This window comes from Varroa jacobsoni, unplaced genomic scaffold, assembly GCF_002532875.2.
Source record: "Varroa jacobsoni isolate VJ856 unplaced genomic scaffold, vjacob_1.0 contig01753, whole genome shotgun sequence".
NCBI classification, from domain to species: Eukaryota; Metazoa; Arthropoda; class Arachnida; order Mesostigmata; family Varroidae; genus Varroa; species Varroa jacobsoni.
Genome location: NW_019214683.1, coordinates 53133 through 72443, shown reverse-complemented (window position 1 = coordinate 72443; position 19311 = coordinate 53133). Strand labels below are relative to the sequence as shown.

General features: G+C 41.7%; 1 protein-coding gene and 1 long non-coding RNA gene across 5 annotated transcripts; one reads left to right on the top strand and one right to left on the bottom strand.

The window, feature by feature from the left end:
* Window positions 1-485: 485 nt before the first annotated feature.
* On the bottom strand, window positions 486-13203 carry LOC111272179 (uncharacterized). 2 transcript variants are annotated; one of them, XM_022853472.2, is made up of 14 exons: window positions 13117-13203; window positions 10444-10557; window positions 10182-10259; window positions 9708-9887; window positions 9312-9473; window positions 8972-9157; window positions 8445-8803; window positions 7983-8290; window positions 7433-7867; window positions 4202-4337; window positions 3806-3946; window positions 3481-3565; window positions 3170-3225; window positions 486-2931 (listed from the first exon to the last, which is right to left on the bottom strand). In XM_022853472.2, exons 1-14 carry the CDS (start codon window positions 13201-13203, stop codon window positions 2481-2483), a joined length of 2778 nt encoding a protein of 925 aa, XP_022709207.1. In that variant the 3' UTR covers window positions 486-2480. The 2 variants fall into 2 exon arrangements, with proteins under 2 accessions (XP_022709207.1, XP_022709203.1); XM_022853468.2 differs by lacking the exon at window positions 13117-13203 and adding an exon at window positions 11131-11471.
* LOC111272184 (uncharacterized) lies at window positions 11530-15540 on the top strand. 3 transcript variants are annotated; one of them, XR_002687360.2, is made up of 3 exons: window positions 11530-11616; window positions 14105-14251; window positions 15191-15540. It is a non-coding gene; the product is annotated as an uncharacterized LOC111272184 (long non-coding RNA). The 3 variants fall into 3 exon arrangements; XR_002687359.2 differs by lacking the exon at window positions 11530-11616 and adding an exon at window positions 11631-13184; XR_002687361.2 differs by lacking the exon at window positions 11530-11616 and adding an exon at window positions 13146-13264.
* Window positions 15541-19311: the final 3771 nt, after the last annotated feature.

Genomic DNA, 19311 nt, shown 5'->3' with positions numbered 1-19311 from the left:
TGGTATTATAGTTTTCTAAGTTCCCTCTATTTTTACACATACAAGATTGACAACCCCCGATCGATTACCACACCAATAGTAGGTTGGCATACTGTTAGTTTTTGCTATTTAGTCGAACGTAAGCGTCAATCTAAGCGAAATATCATCACTAATCCTATCTAGGGACAATCATCAAGGATCTTATGATTACTGGACCCTAAACGGTAATTTCACGTTATTTTTGTCACAACTAGTCGTTTCGTCATTACAGTGAGTTCCATCGCTGAGAATATATGTGCATATCGAATATCAAACCAAGCATGCAAGAAGGCCAATAAATGAGCTTATGATTGCACTGTGTGATGACACGTTCTTACTATAAAGATTCATTTATATCACGGATAGCTCAATACGTTAAAATGAAAACGGACATCTCTTATCATTTAGTATGGTCATTTGTTGGTCGAATGACCCAATTCTATCCGAGGATAATAATCTGACATATATGCGTATAGTATGTGGATATATTTTTATTCACTTTTTAAATCACCATATAAAAACATGCACAGTAATCTTCCATGTTCCGTCAGTACTGTTTCCTAGGTGCCAGACATGGGGCAAATTAACGGAATTTTAGTTGAATACTGAAATGCTAATCCGCAGTTGAGCCAAACGCGATTCACAGAGAATATATCGAATTATATCTAAATATATGCGGTTCTATTATTTGTCGAAAATATTCGTGCCATATTTGTAGCATGTACAGATGCGAGAAACCCGGGAGCGTTTTCTCGTCGCGTACGATCCAGCAATTAAGCCCTTACGCAAAACCTTGAAGTATGTCTACAAATGTGGCTATTAAGATTAAGGTTTTACATTATGTATGATCACAAAATATTCTAGTCTCTGCCAATTGATAGAGATTGTATATAGACCCCATTGTTTCTTACGATTGAATATATTTTTTGGATGAGGCCCGGTCGTTAATTTATTGTGTACGGTTTCAGGCAGGTCGGAAAACCTAAATCAATTCCTCGCTACATTTCTAGAACTTAAATATGCTTTGTGCCTAGATGTCTTCAACGTTTACGCAGTAATTGCAGAAAGGGTTTGTTCTCTTTTTGTCGCCGATATTGGCGTCGCAGTATGTAGCTTTATAACCGTATTCTCTACCTCAAAAACCAAACACCATTACGTTGTGAATTTACTGAGGGTGGCTTTCTTCAAAATTTAAAATGATGTTGTCTAAACTAATCGTGTCTGTTACAATGCGTTTGATGCAGGTGATGGCTATTACCGAAAGATCACTAAGAGAACTATGGTCCTCCAACTCTCGAAGGTTTCTTTCTGAATTTTAAATACACTTGCGGCAACGTAGTGATACAGTATATCCTCTATGACAACATCAGGAATTAATATAGTCGTTTCCTTCCCTTTTAAGCATTACCGCGAGGAGTGCGACGCTTTTCGATTATTTATAATCATCATGATAATAATAGTGGATTCTTTTCATTTCGGCTAATATTTTTGGTTGGAACTGGCTCCTGATGACTGTAATCAGAAATTTTATCTAGCGTTACGGGATAATCACCACTACACAGACTGTCCGTTTCTACCCCATTTCTTTTGACACCTCATCAAGGACAGAACTATACTACAAGTCTATGTATCTCGTGTTACGCTTTCCATTAATTAACAATGGATTCTTAGCACAAGGTACTTATAGTGAGTCAGCGATAGATACCGTAGTTAATCGTTTTACCCATAGTACGACTTTCTCCATTACGGTATTATTTTATAATACTATGTTAGTATTGAATAGTATATAGAGGGAAACGATGGTACCATAATGACGTAGCCGATCTCACAAGGGTAAGGCGACGATTCAGGTCAGGTAAAAGGACAGGATGTGTGTAGTGCATTAAACATGAATGAGGTACAGCGCCACTCCGCCGTGTTCCTTCGGTCTCAAAATCCAGCTGCTCATATATAGCCATGCAAGGTGACGTTGGAACAGTATTCTTTCGCGCCGTTGGTACTCGTAATGATCAGCCTCTGAAGTCGGCCAAGGTTTCTGTCATGCTGAGCCGATTATATCTCATTTCAGAAGTCGAGAAAGTTCAGACGGTCGCTACATGGTTGGATTATCTACTTCGTTCTTGTCAGCTTGAATGGAAATACCTGAGTACCGACCGCTGCTATATCGCGGAAGGTTTTAGACCCACACGAGATCTAACACTAGCACACGCGCTGAACGCGTACTCGTCGACTCTAGATATCCACCAAATCATTCTACTGCGATTGGTCATTAATTATACCATACCCATTATAATGCACGTACTTGCGAAAAAGGTTAAAAGTGTTTATATGAGATTCTGCTTCTCTCAAGTTATTCATCTGGAATTATGTTGTATCTCACTTCACTCCGTAGGCTATTGTATTGTTATTGTAGTTGATGGCGGAGTGTGACGGGTCGTCGCAGAAACTGCAGCATCGCTCGCTTAACAGCCACTAATACCGGAAGAGCTCTCCCGCGAGTCCCGGTTACTGGCGTTCAATGTGCCATTCTTAGTTTCATCGCTTTCGTCAATTTCCTTATGAGAATCAATTTCATCGTCATCTTCATCTTCGTCGTTTACTTGATTGTAGTGTTGAGGAGCAGCCGCATTATCCGTTGCGGCGGCAACCTGCGTTAACGCGATGACGCCATCGCGAGAGGATTCATCAGGGGTTTCCTGAAGGTTTTCCTCACTACGCTGTCTAATAGACTGATCGTGTGATGTGTTATCAAGGAGCCACGTCTGTCGGTCAACAAAGACTGTCCATTCGGGTTCGCCGTCGTCGTCGACAGGGGTGCAATCAAGAGTTTCGAGGGTATTCAGGAAAGTTTTCCCGTTGAATCCTCCCACCGCCAGTAACCGGCCGCGAACCACGGCTGCTCCAACATTCGCGCTAAAACAAGAGACGTAGACAAAACCTGAGACTGTGTCGCACTTTCGTACACCATGTACATGAATGTTCTGATCTTCTGACAGAAAATTAGAACATTTGTGTGATTCTCATCAGCCTAAACCATTATTTCCTTGGAAGTATGCATAGTCGTAGTACAAAAAATGTAGATTAGTTTTAGCTGATTGGAATTATGGGTTGTTAGTTAATGCTTCAGTGAAGAACAACATGAAATACTAACCGGCAAGTGGTGAGTGCGGGTCCAGGCGTCCACGTGTTCGTGGCAGCATCGTAAATCTACATGTAAAGTCAAAAATAACAAAATTAAAAAAAATATACTTACATAGTACGTAAGGTAGGATTTCAAGTAAGGTATGATGCTGTTGTTAATTATTCTAACAATTACAGTATTTCTTGGCCTTTAAAGTTTCTCGATTACATGAGATCATGAAAATAGGACCGCTAAAAAAACTGGCTAGATTACGAGAAACAATGTAACACAACGCAAGTAGCTTCTAGGCTAGATATGTGAAAGGTAGAACGATTATGTACCTCAACAGAGCAGAGCGACCGGGAGCTGTCGTGCCCACCAATTGCATAGAGTCGGCTATTTAACGCAGCGGCTCCACAACCACGCCTGAAAGGCGGTCAGAAAATCATCAGCTTAATAAATATCGATTCAATTATGTATACAAATATAAAAATGCATTAACTAAACTACACTAGTTTCAACTGAATAGTGTTGTTAGACCCAAACTCTTCAAATAGGTTACACGTACACGATGGGCATTCATGACTAAAATTTACTTATCTCATGTGACCTCTGCGCATGTGGTAACAGCATTAAATGAGGACGGGAACGGAAGTGTCCACTTACCTAGCTGACTGCATCGGCGCGCAGAGTATCCAACGATCTTCCTCGGGAGAGTACCTTTCAACACTTGGTGTGCAATTCCAAGCTTCACAGCCTCCCAATACGTAAATACAACCGTTCATAACAGCTACACCCGCTTGAGAACTAGATGTGTCGAACAGTTTTCGATAGCATATATACTATTGTACTGAAGGCTATTGCTTTTTATGACTTTTTATACTCAAATCCTCCAGGTTGAATCACGTCATTTTAGTATAGTTGAAGCTTCAATATGATCCATTTAATATGTTTTGGAATTTTGTATAGAACGGAAGCAAACTATGGGTATATATATTTTTGTATAAATGGTCAAATTACATCTTTCAAAGAGCTAACAAGCATATATGAAGTCTTCCTCACCGTCCGATATTGAGCCCAGCAATGGTATCCCAGCTAGCAGTTTTCGGGTCAAAAACGTCAACCCGAGTCATTCCATCTTGTCCGGCACCGGTCCAGCCTCCGATAACGTAAATTTTTCCGTTCAAGGCGCAAACACCTGCAAGCAACAGTCAGCCAGTCATACCCGGCGGAAGATCCAACCGAGCAGACGGGAACAAGATGTATCAACTTCATTCAAACGCTCAGAATGGGACATCTGGTTGACTTTTCAGCGTCCGGCCCATCCATCGAGTGAACGGATACTTCGATTTGGATCAGTGACTATTTTTGAAAGACTATTTTCCAAGTAACTCAGTATTCAAATACAACTTGGATCGGATATATCCACCTACAAGCTGTTTCAAAGCTTTCCTATGCTTGCTACACACTATTGAAACGTCCAGACGCCTGCCGAGATATAACAGCTCTGTTTCGAAGCTATAACCGTGTTTAACGAAGAAGTATCAGCTTAGCCAGGTTAGTGAGATCCAATATTCAACAAATGGAATGATATAATTTCATCCGAGAAAAGCAGCTTTTAATGCGTGCATCATGTTTTTAAAAGATAGCAGCATTTACTTGACTTTCAAGTTTCAATTAGGTAGTTGTGAATGCACTATACAATGAACTTCCGACAGTGCTTTAGACTATCCCCGGGCGAAAACGAGTTGCTGAGTTTTGGCTCTAAATTAATCTTCAAAACGGCTCTGCTGTTAAGGCCAAGTCATCTGAACAATTAGAGCATACCCTGAGGTGATCGTTCGCTGTGAACAATGTAATAAATTATAGTAAAACTACGAACGAATCAAGTCGCAATTGTGTGGAAACTGAACACCTATCTTTAGTTATAGGAATCCCCAGATATAATCATGAGAGTTAAAAACATTGAACGAGCAATCAAAACAAATGACTCCTCAACGAGAAGTACTTCGAAGGACCAGATCGATATATTCCAGTCAGGAATTAATTAATTGAGTCTTGTTAAACGGTCCTAAGAAGAGATGAAACAGGTCTAGCATATCGATACAGCCCGATTATCACCATACAAACCTTATAACCACCATATTACCATGGCCTCTATCCTATTTTAATTCTTTACTTCTGAATACAAACAAGAACACAGAGATATGACGCAGCAGCTGGTTTGCTCATTAAGGTTCATGATGTATTTTCAAGGACGCGGGGACGTTAAAATGAGGACACTCAAACGCAAACTGGTCTCATGAAGTGAGAATGAAGTGCTTGATTACCGATAGAGCATAGAACAGGTGGCTAATACTTGCCAGAAATTTGTTTCCCGCGAAAGGAATTCGGCTAAGTTTTCAAAACATTGAAAAAAAAATTTAAGATTACGCGCATAGCGAACTAATCAGCTTCTATGGCTTGCAATAAACTAAAAGCGACTGAAGTATCAATATCAAACCAGTTCTTGTCGAGTCCCGTGAATTATCTAGTAGCAAATTCATCTTCTGATAAATATCCTACGCGCAAGAATGTTCTATTCAAATATTCTACCTCATTAGGTACGTCTCAACGCCCTTAAGCAGAATTCTGCTTTGTAATATATTACATATCAGTGTCGTCGTTAGAAGCTTCACACCACCTGCAGCTTAACTGTACCCTCGTTGGCCTTGGATACAGTAGCTTGATTTCGATAATCTTGTTCGAAATCTACATGATTTCGTTGCGATCCTTCCAGTTCTTCAGTTCCCGTTTCACTTACATCGCTTCGTTTCTCCGCTGAATATAACTCTTCTGAAGCTCTGGATCTCTGGTGACTCACGCGTTAGAGTTGTTCTTCTGTTGACTTCGCCTTCACCTTGTCGCTTACCCGACGCTTAACCGCTTCCCGTCCACTATCTTAACTTTAGCAATGTGCGCGTTATGTTTACTCTTAGGCTCTCAATAGCTTTCAAGGCTTTCCACTCACGTTCGCCGACTGGTTCGAATCGGATAGCGATTTACGTTCGCTGATTAGCTGAAGATGCTGCTAGTTGCCCTTAGGATTTCTTATAAATGAACAAGCGTCAAGACCAATTTGGTATCGACTGTTGTTCATTACGCTTTACAATCGCTTTAAGGTTGAATCCAGCCTGGGTTGAATCTGTCTTCTCACAGGATATGCTAAAGATGTTGCTATCGCTAGTAGTTCACTGAGTGGACGGGAACGTTAGTCGCTGGGTCGAGTGGCGAGCGACCGGCAGGGATGTCACCGAAGGGCTGGTGGGCAGGCCTGTTACGAGGGAAGAACTCGCTTAATACTCGGTAATCGGTCATTATTCAAACACAACATGGTTATCATCAACGTCTTAACCAATTATCGCCGCAACAGTCGTAGGCAAGCATCCAATTCATATGAAAGTGTCGAAGAATGGCAAACCCGGATTTCATACAAACCCAACTGCATCCCAAGGGCCGCCGCGGCTCGACTGCAAAGTTGGCACGTTCCGGTACGTTGATCACAGAAGGGCACAAGCGTGCTCTCACTAACCTATAGGGATACACGCAAGCTACCGACATGGTTGACGGAACAGAGCTCATCGCATATATTCATAGGTTTAAATTTATAAGTATCAATAGCATTTCGCAAAAGCATAACAAAAATGCTTTTTTTTTTAAATTATATGTCTATATTGCTCTATTTTTACTGGCAGGGGGTGATCGAAATAGCCTCTTGAGAATCAGGCCTGCCTAAACAATGCTATCAGCAAACCTTGGCGAAACAAATTGCACTATACGCCGTTTCCGAGCAATAGTCAATCTCTCGACTACGATATAAAGACGCATGTCAGAAATTGAAAACAAATATAAAGACCCACCTCAAAGTAGGGGATAAAACTAGATAAATTTGCGTAGAAAACTACGACATAGGGCAGTCGAAATTTGACTCTAGGCCTCTAGAATGGAAAGAACGCTCGAAACGGGTCATAGCAAGTGGCTTCTTCAAACATCGTGTTATACCTTGCACTCTTGTGACTCAGACCAATACTGACAGACTGCACTGTAAAAACAGCTTTAAGTACACGTTTGACATAATTAACTAAGTCGCCGTTGACAACAGAAAATATTCGCCCAACATGTTGGCTTTTATGTTCCGCACACATACAGCAAGCGCAGCACATGCGATTATGTAATTTTTGACGGAAAAGTAGAGCCTACGTCTCAACAATTCCTATAAACTTTAACAGCGGCAGTACTCAAATTTTAACTTACCTGCGTGAGATCGTGGCACGGGTAGCGGAGGAAGCGCCTCCCAGCGTTGCCGGTCGGAATGATACACTTCCGCAGAAGCGAGATCACGACTACCGTCTGAACCACCCATCGCATAGACGAGTCCATTTAGGCTAGCGACATTAGTGCGGGCCCTCGGCACAAGCATGTCCGGCAGTGGGGTCCAACGATTTTTAGACAGCGAGAGCAGCTCGACGGAACGCAAACATTCTCCGCGATCATAGCCGCCACATACAAACAGTGAGCCGTTTAATTCAGCTACGCCCATCGAACATCGCTGGTGATTCATGGCCGCTAATGTCGACATCTGCTGTAACTGTTGATACAACTTCTGGGGCGACATCTGGTTCGAACCCCCGATCGAACCCGGAAGTTGCCCCATGGGTGGGCCGCCTCCACCGTTATTGTTTGTGTTACCTACAATGTATATTTGTTAGTTGTTTCGGTTTGAAAAGCACGAAAGCTGTTCCCAGATTTCCAAGTTTGTATCCCAATGTGTGAACCGCTAATTAAAAAAGTGATGGGCACGTACCTGCCGTGACAGGGGGGGTTGTTTGGCCATTACTTGACAGTCCAGTATGTTCAAGAACAGGATGGCCGTTGCTCGAATTCTGCGGGCTATTGGGTGACGAAGCGGTATGGTCAGGGGACCACTCATTACTAGGTGATCCCCCGTGATCGCTCTGACTATTGCTGCCGGTGCTCTGGTTATTGGAGTTATTGTTTATATTGTTGTTAAGACGTCGTACAACTGAAAGAAGGACCATTTCAGACTGAACAATGGCGAGGCCCATTGTCGAATGTACACCCGTTGGTGCAGTAGCGACTACCCGGAAATTACTGCAAAGCGAAACCGATAGGTTTACGATTTTAGAACCTTTGCATATCGCCTCATACGCCTTATTTGGCCACACTACCTATCAAATTGGCTAAACTAGTTGTTTGGCATAACATTATAAGCCTTACGGTTAGGTTCAGATCTAATATCCCTTACCAGTCGTATTCTTCTTCGTCACTAGAGCTCGACGAATCTGACCGAGTGAAGAGGAATTGCTTAGGTTTAGTGGGCACGTTATTGGATGCGTTTCCATGGCCGTTCCGCATCTTAAACGAGTCTCTAGTTTTGCCGCTATTATGACTATTGTTTAGGCCGAGCATCACTCGATCACCAGAAGCCGAAACCGCTGGCACTTCAGCTTGGGCGTAACCGACTTTTTCACCGCCTTGCGCCTGGTTCAGCCGCTTCGATAGTCGCTTGTAGTCTTGGACAAGTTCAGAGTCACGGGCGTCTCCGCTCTCGATATCCACACAATCATGTAGCGTACGATCCCGATTTAAGTAAAGCATGTGCACCTGAGAACGCGGTTTGAGAATATGCTCCAGATTACGCTTAGGTTTTAATATCGACAAGCTTCTTTGCTTAGGAACAGCGACTATCACATCCGAAAATAAGGTCACTAAAACCTGACGTTAAGCTTTACTATTCAAGGATCAGTGATCTCGTCGGAGATGCGTGTATACCTTTTCGGTGAGCCGATCCATGTTGAGTTCACCGTCACGCGCCCAACCAACGCGTAGCCAATCAAGTAACATCTTAAATAGGTGACGCTCATTGGTTGACTCAATCTCCACCAAGGTACTCTGAATCAGCTCCATTTGGATGTGTCTAAGACCAGACAGCTCACTACTCTTCAGCACCTCATTAATCTGCAGTTTAAATTCAATAAGGACTCCTTAGTATCTTCTACGTAGTGCTTTGACAAAGATAAAAGCCCAGCTAGATTCTCATTAGAATGCAAGAACGAATGCGACCCGAATAGACGTCATCCAAATGGATTCATCCAATCTTGACTTGACTTACGTTATGTTTGATGAAGGAATCCAGCTTGCTAATGAGAGAAATCTGGTCCGGTTGGAGGCAAGAGGCGGACGCCTGCAGGAGAACGGCTCGAATACCCAGACAATTTTCAGGAGTCAAACTAGACACCAGCTGAGATCCACAAAATTGAACAATGGGAGTTATCTGTAAAAAAGATACATTCATAAAATTTACCTCATAGTCGAATCGTAACATATACTAGTTTCATGCTCAAAAACCTCAAACGTGTAAATATTATAATTAACAACTGGAGTGAGATAATTATACCAAACAATAAGCACTAATTAATTACGAATTGAAGATGATAAAAAAATAGTAGTAATTAAAAGTATTCATCACGGATATGTGAGGGTCACCGGTCAAAGTATTGTTATATACCCTTAGTTTTGCAGCCGTGAGGTACGCCGATCGCAGTTTCTGTCTCGGCAAATCGAGTTTCGCTGTGTACGCGTACTCAATGAGAGATTCAAAGACATCCATATCAAATTCACCAGGAAGCGTACATTGATCTGTAAGAGCACGATCAGCCGTGCCGCTTTTGAGCCTCTGGTCGAAAAGCTGTAAATCAGTACAGATAACATTCTAGTTCGTTTCCTGGGGTCTACAAATGGCCAACCCATGCCTACAAGTAACAAGCAAGACAACGTCTAAATGATTCGTTTTTTACAAAGTCTTACATTAGTTAACGCTGTATCATGTTAAGAGGAATGTCGAACATCGGAAAGAAGATGTTTCACGTTAAAGCTGCATTGAGGCAATGGGTAAGTGAGTTCATACTATCTCATATAAATATTTCTGAAAATCTACTAAGTAATGTGCACGAATATTTTTCAGCTAACGCGTTTTGTTTACCTCGAACAGATACGGCGATACGCTGGCGACTACAGCTCTGTGACAATGGACCTCGTGAAAGTCCACCTTTGATGAAACCTTCCAAAGCGAAAAAAATCGAGGAACCGGTAAGCTAAACTATGCTTTTCGTATGTATATAGATAAAACACATTACGGTGTGAAAGTATTCCAGGATTTGCACATAAAAAATACAACTAAAGGATGAATTTATGTATATTATATACAGTTCGTTGTTGCTCTACTTCTGAGAATTGCTTCTAACCTGTAGGATGACATCGCAGAACTGCTTGTTTTTGCGTAGCCTATTCAGGTTCTCCAGAAGTTTATTCGAACTTGAAGAGTTGTCCAAGCTGACGAAATCATCTGCATTTCTTTTCTGAAATTCAAGCCTGCCCAATTAGCTAAGGCGCTAGCAAACAATTATGGTCATACGGTAAATGAAGTGATAAAATACACGGTGTTCTTCTACGCAGGGTGAGTAGGATCCCACGTGTCTCTATTGCATCACTTTTATTGCTCAAAGTGACTTTCTAATGAAAAAATTGCACCTTTTGCCAACTCATCGTTGAACATTTCGATTAGAAAATTCGGAAGTCGGCCTAGAAAAGATCCATTACGATGGATCTCGAAACAAGTAATCCAAGCAAAGCTGTACATTGCCACACATGGAAAGCTGATGAATTAGTTAACACTCAGGGCTCTCCTATAAATAGTTAAGATATTGTATTCAGCTTGGTGCTTTCGATACGATGACTGAGATCAAAAGCTAGACTATCGTAACTTACATACGTTACTTACACAACTACTACCTAAAAAATGTACAGTTTTATAAGCGTCACCAAGAATCCAACTGAAAATAGTTTTAGACACGTCGTAACACAACTGCACTATTCCACAAACTAGTAACTTATAAACAACAGTGGACGAAACGAAAGTGACAAGTGCTAACCGAAAAAAAACCACACGCATCCTCGAGGATTTCACATGCGTCAACAGCATGTTTGAGCGGCTCGTCCCAATGGCGATCAATCGGACTGATCATTTTTTAACCTGTGTTAAGTCACGGGCTTAAAAGCCTACAGCGCGAAAGTCTTCTCCTCAAGCATATAGCACAGCTGGTTGCAAACAGCGTACAAGGCCGCAATACGCATTGGCACAAAGCGGTACCTAAAGGCAGAATACCATTATGCTACAATAGTTGGTGTTCGATTCCAGTCAGAAGACGATACAGATACCAACTTAACCTAGTGTTTGTAGTCATTACCGCTCAAATTTGAACAACGACGGTAGCTCTACCTAACTAATATCCACTAGCCACGGATTACAGCATTGTAAAGCAGCTGACAGAGTCCGAGCCACCGAGAGCAGACGATCCTTTGACTTCGTTTGCCACCATGAAACGTTCTCTTAACGATGGATACTTGTTTATGATAGAGTATGATAGAACAATAGATTGTAAACCACACAATGTTAAAAGAATGATTGAATTTTTCTTTAGTAAATCGTATTGGTTGCGTACAAATTTACTGCAGTGCACTGGTACACTCAGGGAGTCACGTGTTGTTATTTTGATTCATTGTCGCCGTTTAAAAATTTTTCACACGAACTAATTTTAGAAGGCAGGCCATTTTAAAGGGCAGTGAAATAATGTTTTATTATTATCCAAAACAAGTTAAAAAGAAACACCGCGATAGTGACACAACGATTTTTCAACTTCCCAACAACTTATTTAAAAATAGACTTGTTTCACTAATGGCAGTACTTCTGAGGAATTGTATGTTTTGTTAAAGATCCGGCACAGATGTAATCCCATTGAAGAAGAGTAGTAAATCTTCTCTATAGCCTGTATACTACAGAAGTGCTTAAGTCGAACTAATAAGCTAAGCATCGAGAATTTTTAATAAATAAGTGAAATAAACAAATAGTAATAGGTTTACAGAAAAAAGAATCGCTTAGCCTAAAAGAGGTGGCATGCCATTTGTGTCGAATAATATGCTCTGTTTGGCCACGATAAAATTGTTTTTGTATATCGCTAAAATTGTTGTTTACGGTTTTAAATCCTATTGCAACGAGGATTCACCTCGAAACCACCTCAAAAAACTATCGATCTCTATCGAACTGTGCCATTGGATTGATGGGCTTCAACATACACAGAATGCATAAGAGATAGCCAACCAATTTGCATATATGTGCATCTGGCGCTCAAGCGAGGCGGAGGTCGATGTTTTTTCTTCTACTCTAATCATCGCACGCCATCACACTTCAACTCAAGTATGTCTTTAAAACCTTAGAAGCTACTCGTCACTCTCGAACCAGCCCACGCATAGCGGATAGCAACTCTGGTAGCACGGCGCCATTTGTCATAGGGTTAATAAGCTCGTATGGGCATAGTACCTCGATGGCTTATGAGCTTAGCTACCATCATCGTGTGTTGATTTTTCTTCGTGTTGTGTAGAAGATAGAGGCGCAGGCAGAGCAGAAGATCGCCAAGTTCGTTGTCGAACAACGCACGAACGTGTACACTAGTGGATGCTGATTTCGTCGTCCTTATCATGGCTGTTACCACCGACGTTGCTTTCGTTGATATTGTTTGAGTCTTGAGGAGACACGTAATTTAATGATAAATCGTCTTATAATTTAATGCGTTTACACTGAAATATAGCTAAATTATTAGTGTTCTCCTGACACGCCGGCGCTTGGATACATATCAAATGCCCTTTCCTGTCAGAACTGAAGCTCGCAAATCCTACTCGTCACGCGAAGAGCCCAATCCGAAACTATATGTTGTGCTAACTATAAAAAAAAATAGCCACATTTGTCACCTCTTTTCACCTTGTGATAACAATATCTTGCGGGCATATTCCGTTCTGTCGTAGCAGAACGCTTTATATTCTACCCAGTCACTTTCTAGAACAGTCTTCCTCCTTCAACTTACCTTGTTGTACAAGATCTCTTCGTCGAGCTGGTCGCGAACGTTGATCACAGCTGGCTGGAGGTCACCCGGTAATGCTTCCATTGTCATTTTCGCTGTTAGCGCACCCGTTGCGGCTGGACTTGATTCTGGCTCGTTTTTTCTGATTAATGTGAGCTTAATAGCTTCGTTTGCGTCTGTTTATTGGCTGACGTTGCCTAGCCCTTAATATTTAGCTATTCAAAATAGCTTTCCTGGAGCTGGGGTCGACCCGCGCGTCCGGAAGCACTCATATGCCCAATTATGTATTTTTTCGGTGTTTTTTTTCCCTGCGTTAGCTAATTTTGCCTCTATATATCACTCATAATGCTTTACAAATTGACAACCTTTTTGATGTACAGGATCTGACAATGAATAGAAATTGATTAAAGTCGAGGTGATTAAATACGGATGGATGTCAGTACGCTTTGACAAATATCAAATAGTAGAATTGAAAATGCGTCACGTCTACTGTTAACATGGATTGTGTTGAAAAAACAATTACGATTTATACTAATAATATCTTATGTTACGATAGTAGGGTAGTGCGTATATGTGTCTGTCCATGTGCTGATATTGGCCACGCATGTCATGTACTATAGATGTATATTTATATCTCTATTCATACCGTGAAGGCATCGTCTTTTCAGTATGATTCAGAGTATTTTCATTAAAAATGGTACAAAGTGACACAGCAGTATATAGATAGAGTTGAATATGCAGAGTTATATATATATATCGACTGCTTACGAAATTAATTTTACTGACGAAATTTTGATGTAATTGTCTGTTTGTGTACCTGCGGGTGGACAATTCGGGCTACGAGTTGCCTATCAGGCTTGTGACGACTAACTTTGCACTAAGCTGAAACAGACATAAAACGAATATCGTTATTAAGTATAACAATTTCTTAATGTTACTGATAGATGTTACGGACTAAGTAGTTATCATATGGTGATGCCTTTGCAAACAGGAAAATTAAATGAAAAAGCGGAACTGGCGACGTTCAAAGTGCAAATCCATCCACAATAATATAAGATGCTATTCACAGTGAAGTGCTTCGACGGACGTTCCGAACGACATGACTATACATCAACTTCGTCTGATTGATATTCTCAAGGTTAGTGGGAGATTCAGACATGTTTTTGTAATGGTTAGTTCCAATCTTGATATAAAACAACGTAAAACTTTCTCAGGTCTCAGATCAATGTCAGTGCTGAGACGAGACAAGTTGCTGCTTGTTGCTTGTACAGCCTTTCGCCGCATTAACGCCACAATTTCGTAACGAACTTCCTTATGGCAACCGGTCGTCCGATAGTTACCTCAAGCACTGGTATCGAATCTATGTTGACCAGTATGTCTGCATGCTACTCGGCCATAGACACTCATAGTCAACAGTTAGCTGAAGCAATAATAATAAACCAATGGCCATATTATGTAGAACAGTGCCCTGCATTGATGTTCGTATGATGAAGGACTAGTCCAACAATAGAATGAGTTGAGCGTCCATTTTGGTCGAACGTCGAAAAAATCAGAATCATGGAGAAATATCTTCGATATTAAGAACCCTCTCCGTTAACTACACGAAAAACGTGCAATATATTTCACATATCGTCTGTTAGTTTCTGTTGGCGTTTGTCAGTTTAGGTTATCTATAGTGGTTTGGTGTTGCAATGTCAACTACTCATCGCAGATCTATATAATCGTTAGACAAAGCCAGCGAACATATTGAGTAAACTGGTAGACACGCAAGAGCATCGATAAATAAACTTAACTAGCCTATATTTTCACGCGATAAATCGTAATGTCATGATCATATAATCGAGCTGCCAACTGAAGAACAGAACTGAAGAAAAGCGGTCAAGGCTGCAGTTGAAATCAGTAATGGCTGAGAAGCAAAAAGTAAACGGGGCAAAGGGTAGAAAACTTGCTAATAACCAATGATGGACATGGTATATATATTTATGCTAATCAGCAAGCTTAATGTCACGAAAAAGCCACAAGAGATAACAATTGTTTGCTCAAAATTTGCTTAAGGTCAGTTTTTTTGATATTGCAGGTCCGAAATCGTGCACTTCGTGTACTTGTAACTGTAAGGTGCCATAGAAAGGCGAAGGGATATGCTTAAATTAAAAATCATCACGTCTCAATTCACAACATCAATTCCCCTTAATAAGCCCGTACGCAATGGCCTAGCTACAAAACTTTTCAACAATTTTCTTGACGAGGACATAAATCCATTTTGGTGGAAGATGATAACCCTTGTAAAGATACATAGCTTTCATGTTGAACTGATTTACGTGTAAACGTCCATTTTAAACGAATCGAAAGTTATTTACAACACTTACTATTCTGGTGTAACATAGCAACTAGCAGTAAATAATAAAAACAACTAGTTAGAGTGTTAAAGTTTCTTTTCGGCGGGTAGCATTGAATAAATAAGCTATATTATGAGTGTCTGCTCACATGCATGTTTGCTACATATAGATTGATTTATGTGCTTTTGGCATTGTCTCATCCTAGTATCAATTGCGCATAACTCACTGTAAAAACACACCGAGTCGAATTTTGCCTCTGTGCAGTTTAGATTTAAGGAGGAGACACTTAGATTTGAGTTCAACAAAAGTGACATGTGAGAACTTTATCACTTCTTCAATGAGAAGACTTTCGCTCCCCACCATTACCTCCTTGAGTTTGTGATATTTGTGACAGTACAAATATTCTATTCGAAGCAGCTCACAGAAGTTTTTAGCTGCCCGAAAGTGGACACAAGGCTCCTCCTTGCAAAATGTCTGAGAGGGTGCCTGTAGGCGATTAAGGTCTATCGGCAACATTAAGACCACGTAAGCCTAAAGCTGGAAAAAAGCACCTTAATTTAACAGGCTGGATGCCACAACGCGAGACAGTCATTATACAGCCATCAATAATGTCCAGATGGATGTCAAACAGTGTTTTGAGGATCTACCAAAAGAACGGTCCGCAGCAGAGTGCTGAAAAATAGCCTTTCATATAGGTAGTGTATCTAGTCTATTACATGTTAGCTATAGTAGAGCAGCGAATGTGCTGCCGCTGTTTTATAACTTGCCCTGTTTACCTGCATGAAACACTAATGGCAGCCTTGGAGCAGTCAACAATGACAAATGCTGCAAAGGCGTCTTTATTTCGAATTTTTCTAACTTTGCAATAGATTTGTCTACTCGAGATATGTATGGCCAGTGTTTATTGGAAATGTGATGTACAAACAGATGATCCTGAAAAAGCTCTATTGTCAATCATCGGTACATTTAGCTTTAATATATTGCTTACAAAAGACGATGTTTATTTGGACTAGTTAAATTAATAGCGAGTACGGACTTCGTGTATGGACACGGTGTTTCACAGCAGTACGTATTGAAATGAATTCTTATCCACAGCATCTTGAAAAATTAACACGTTTTACTGGTAAATACAAATTTTACAACTTGAAATCATGAATAGTTCTCTCTGTTCTATAATTGGTCCTTCACGTTGATCGCAAACTGGCTGACTTTAGCACAAACAGCACAGATTTCCAATTCTGTCCAAATCGAAATGTCTGTTTTCGATGCTTACTGGACTTGAAGGCATCCGATAGCGGGCTTTTCTGGATGAATAGTTAGCGGATTCCGATAAAGACGCGCGTTCAGTATAATCTCGTTTTTCCTGCACCACAGATATCCCGAACCTTTTCAGCCGCACTCTACTGCTTGAACCTCATCACTGTTAAAGCAAGCGAGCTAAGCACTTTCTACGATAGGCGGTTTATTCCGATAATCAGCTGATACGTCAGGGCCGACAGCCCGAAGGTACACCTACAATGGTGCAAAGTACTGTTCTGTAACACTCAATAACTTTAACTTTATGACAGCCCACTGTACGTTAACATTTGTGGGTGTCCCTACGCGATTGTTAAGGAACCGTTCACACGATGCGCCTCTTTAGCTTAAAAGCCTTTACGCTTCGCTGGAAACTGAACCGCTGCTAAGATCCGCACTCAACCAGTGAATAAGATATATTGACACCTCAACTTCAGAGTCTCTATCCGTTAGATCGGATTAGTTCGTTTTGATTCTGCGAAATTGAGACGATTTTAGTTGCTCTTCATAGGTGTATCTGCAAACCACTCCAGCTGGCACAAGTTTTACTAGTCAATGGACGCGATTCCAATCATCTGGAATAAAGTTATATCGAACGCGCTGTTCGTCGTGGCGGCTATGTTCAATGTCAAAATAGCGAATTATTGATAGCGGAGTGAGAGTGTAAATGATTCACTCTGCGAATTTTGCTGATAGTGGTGGACCGGCCAAATGCTGTAGACGGTGGTGGGCGTGTGTCGGTCGTGGCGGTGAGCTGGGCGTCAAAATAAGAAGCACCGTCAGTGTAGTCCGACCCACCAAAAACAAGGTATGTAGCAACGCTGCATCGAAAGCAAACGCTTATCGGGGGAACAGTTGGTGGCTACTGTGACTGGACAGAGGTCTTCGCCTGGTCGACTTACATCGATAGTTGACGACGGTGACAACTACGAGTATCACCAAGAACACCACGTCCTCTAGTACTGCTGAGATTAAACGGTCATCCTCGCCACTCCGTGCTGTAGATGTAAACCGCTGGCTACGCCAAGCTGATCAGACGGAGCAGAAGGGGGAAACAGTGAAGAAGCGTCGTCGAGCCACACGCGCACAAAGAACCACACAAGTAAACACGCAAATTGTTGCCGCCAGGTGTCACCGCAATGAGCACTTCTATAGTGTATCGCCGACCAGCAAAGGAGGTGGCTGCGAGTAGTATCTTGCCATTGGGCAGTCTTATTTGCCGCTAGCTCAGGTACGATGCAAGCCCTGTCTCTCGGTGCGTCTTACGCCAGATCACTTCGAAAGTTAAATACACGAACATGTATGGCGACGTACGCTGACACAGAAATTGAAAGCGACTGACTGAGTCAAGCTATGTCGGCAGACCAAGATGGCTTTAGATGGCGGTGTAGTACGTTAGAGGTGAACCTACTGACTGCTATGCCATAGCGCCTCCATTTACTGTTTCATCGGCATGGATTGTTATTGGAGTGTTGGGTCCTCGATTCCCGCTGCATATACGCCGACAGAAAAGTTTTGAGCGGGCGACGATCTGGTGCCGGTTAGTAAAGCAAAAACGCGACCGGCACAGTAACGAGGGCAGCGGCGGCAGGCCCACGTGAGCGTTCACTCCCACGATACAGATGTATGCATACACTAGGGATATCCGCAGACTGGTTCTGACTTCGCGCGCTGCAGTCGCGGCTAGAGTCACTCTCCTTCTCTGTTTCTACGTACGCTTTTGCTGGTGGCTGTTCCTGGTCTGGGAGAAGAGATGAGGGAGACGACATTTGTGGCCGCTCGCCTAATCGTTGGCCCTGTTGAATATCAGTGGCCATGAGGCCGATGCCGATTCGCCAGATCTGCGAACGCTACAAGGAGAGAACGCCGCTTTCTGGATATGCGACTTGAATCTGCGTGTGTGTGTATGTTGTGTGTGTGTTTGTGTGTGTGTCTGTACAGTGTGTCAGGATGTCTGCTTGATTGCTTGGATGTCAGAGAGTATCTTGTGGTGACGCTGATGGTGAAAGGAGAAATCGAATGGGGTAAAGGCGCTAGTAACGTCCGCAGTGGTTGGTCCTTGATCTTGTGACGGGTCGGGCTGACTGACTACCTGCCCAGTAGCACTCTGTTATATATACGTATATATGTTAGTTGTCGAGAAGATACTTATCGTTTTTCTAGCTATAATGTTTCAAAGCAACGTATCTCAGGTAATGTGAGTCTTTTGGGATGGGCTTTGATGTTATTTGAAACAAAAACTTGCCAGTCGTAAATGTGTCAAGATTCGAATGCTATTATTTAGCATTTGGATAGAGCACTTTGAAAATGAATAAAGTTGCTATAAAAGTGCATTATGTTTTGCAATTTGATCAAAATGATAGCACTACGCTGTAAATAAAGTTAATAAAGTGGATGGTATTTTGTGGTCAATATATGTCATCGAAAGATACTGCCCAGAGATAGTTCTACCGTTTTCGTTCTGGAAATTTCAACGTAAAAGGTGCTTCCACCAATTACCGCCGAAAAAGCTTATACATTATAGGGAGATTTGAATAAGATTGAGATGTGATTAACTAGTAAACAA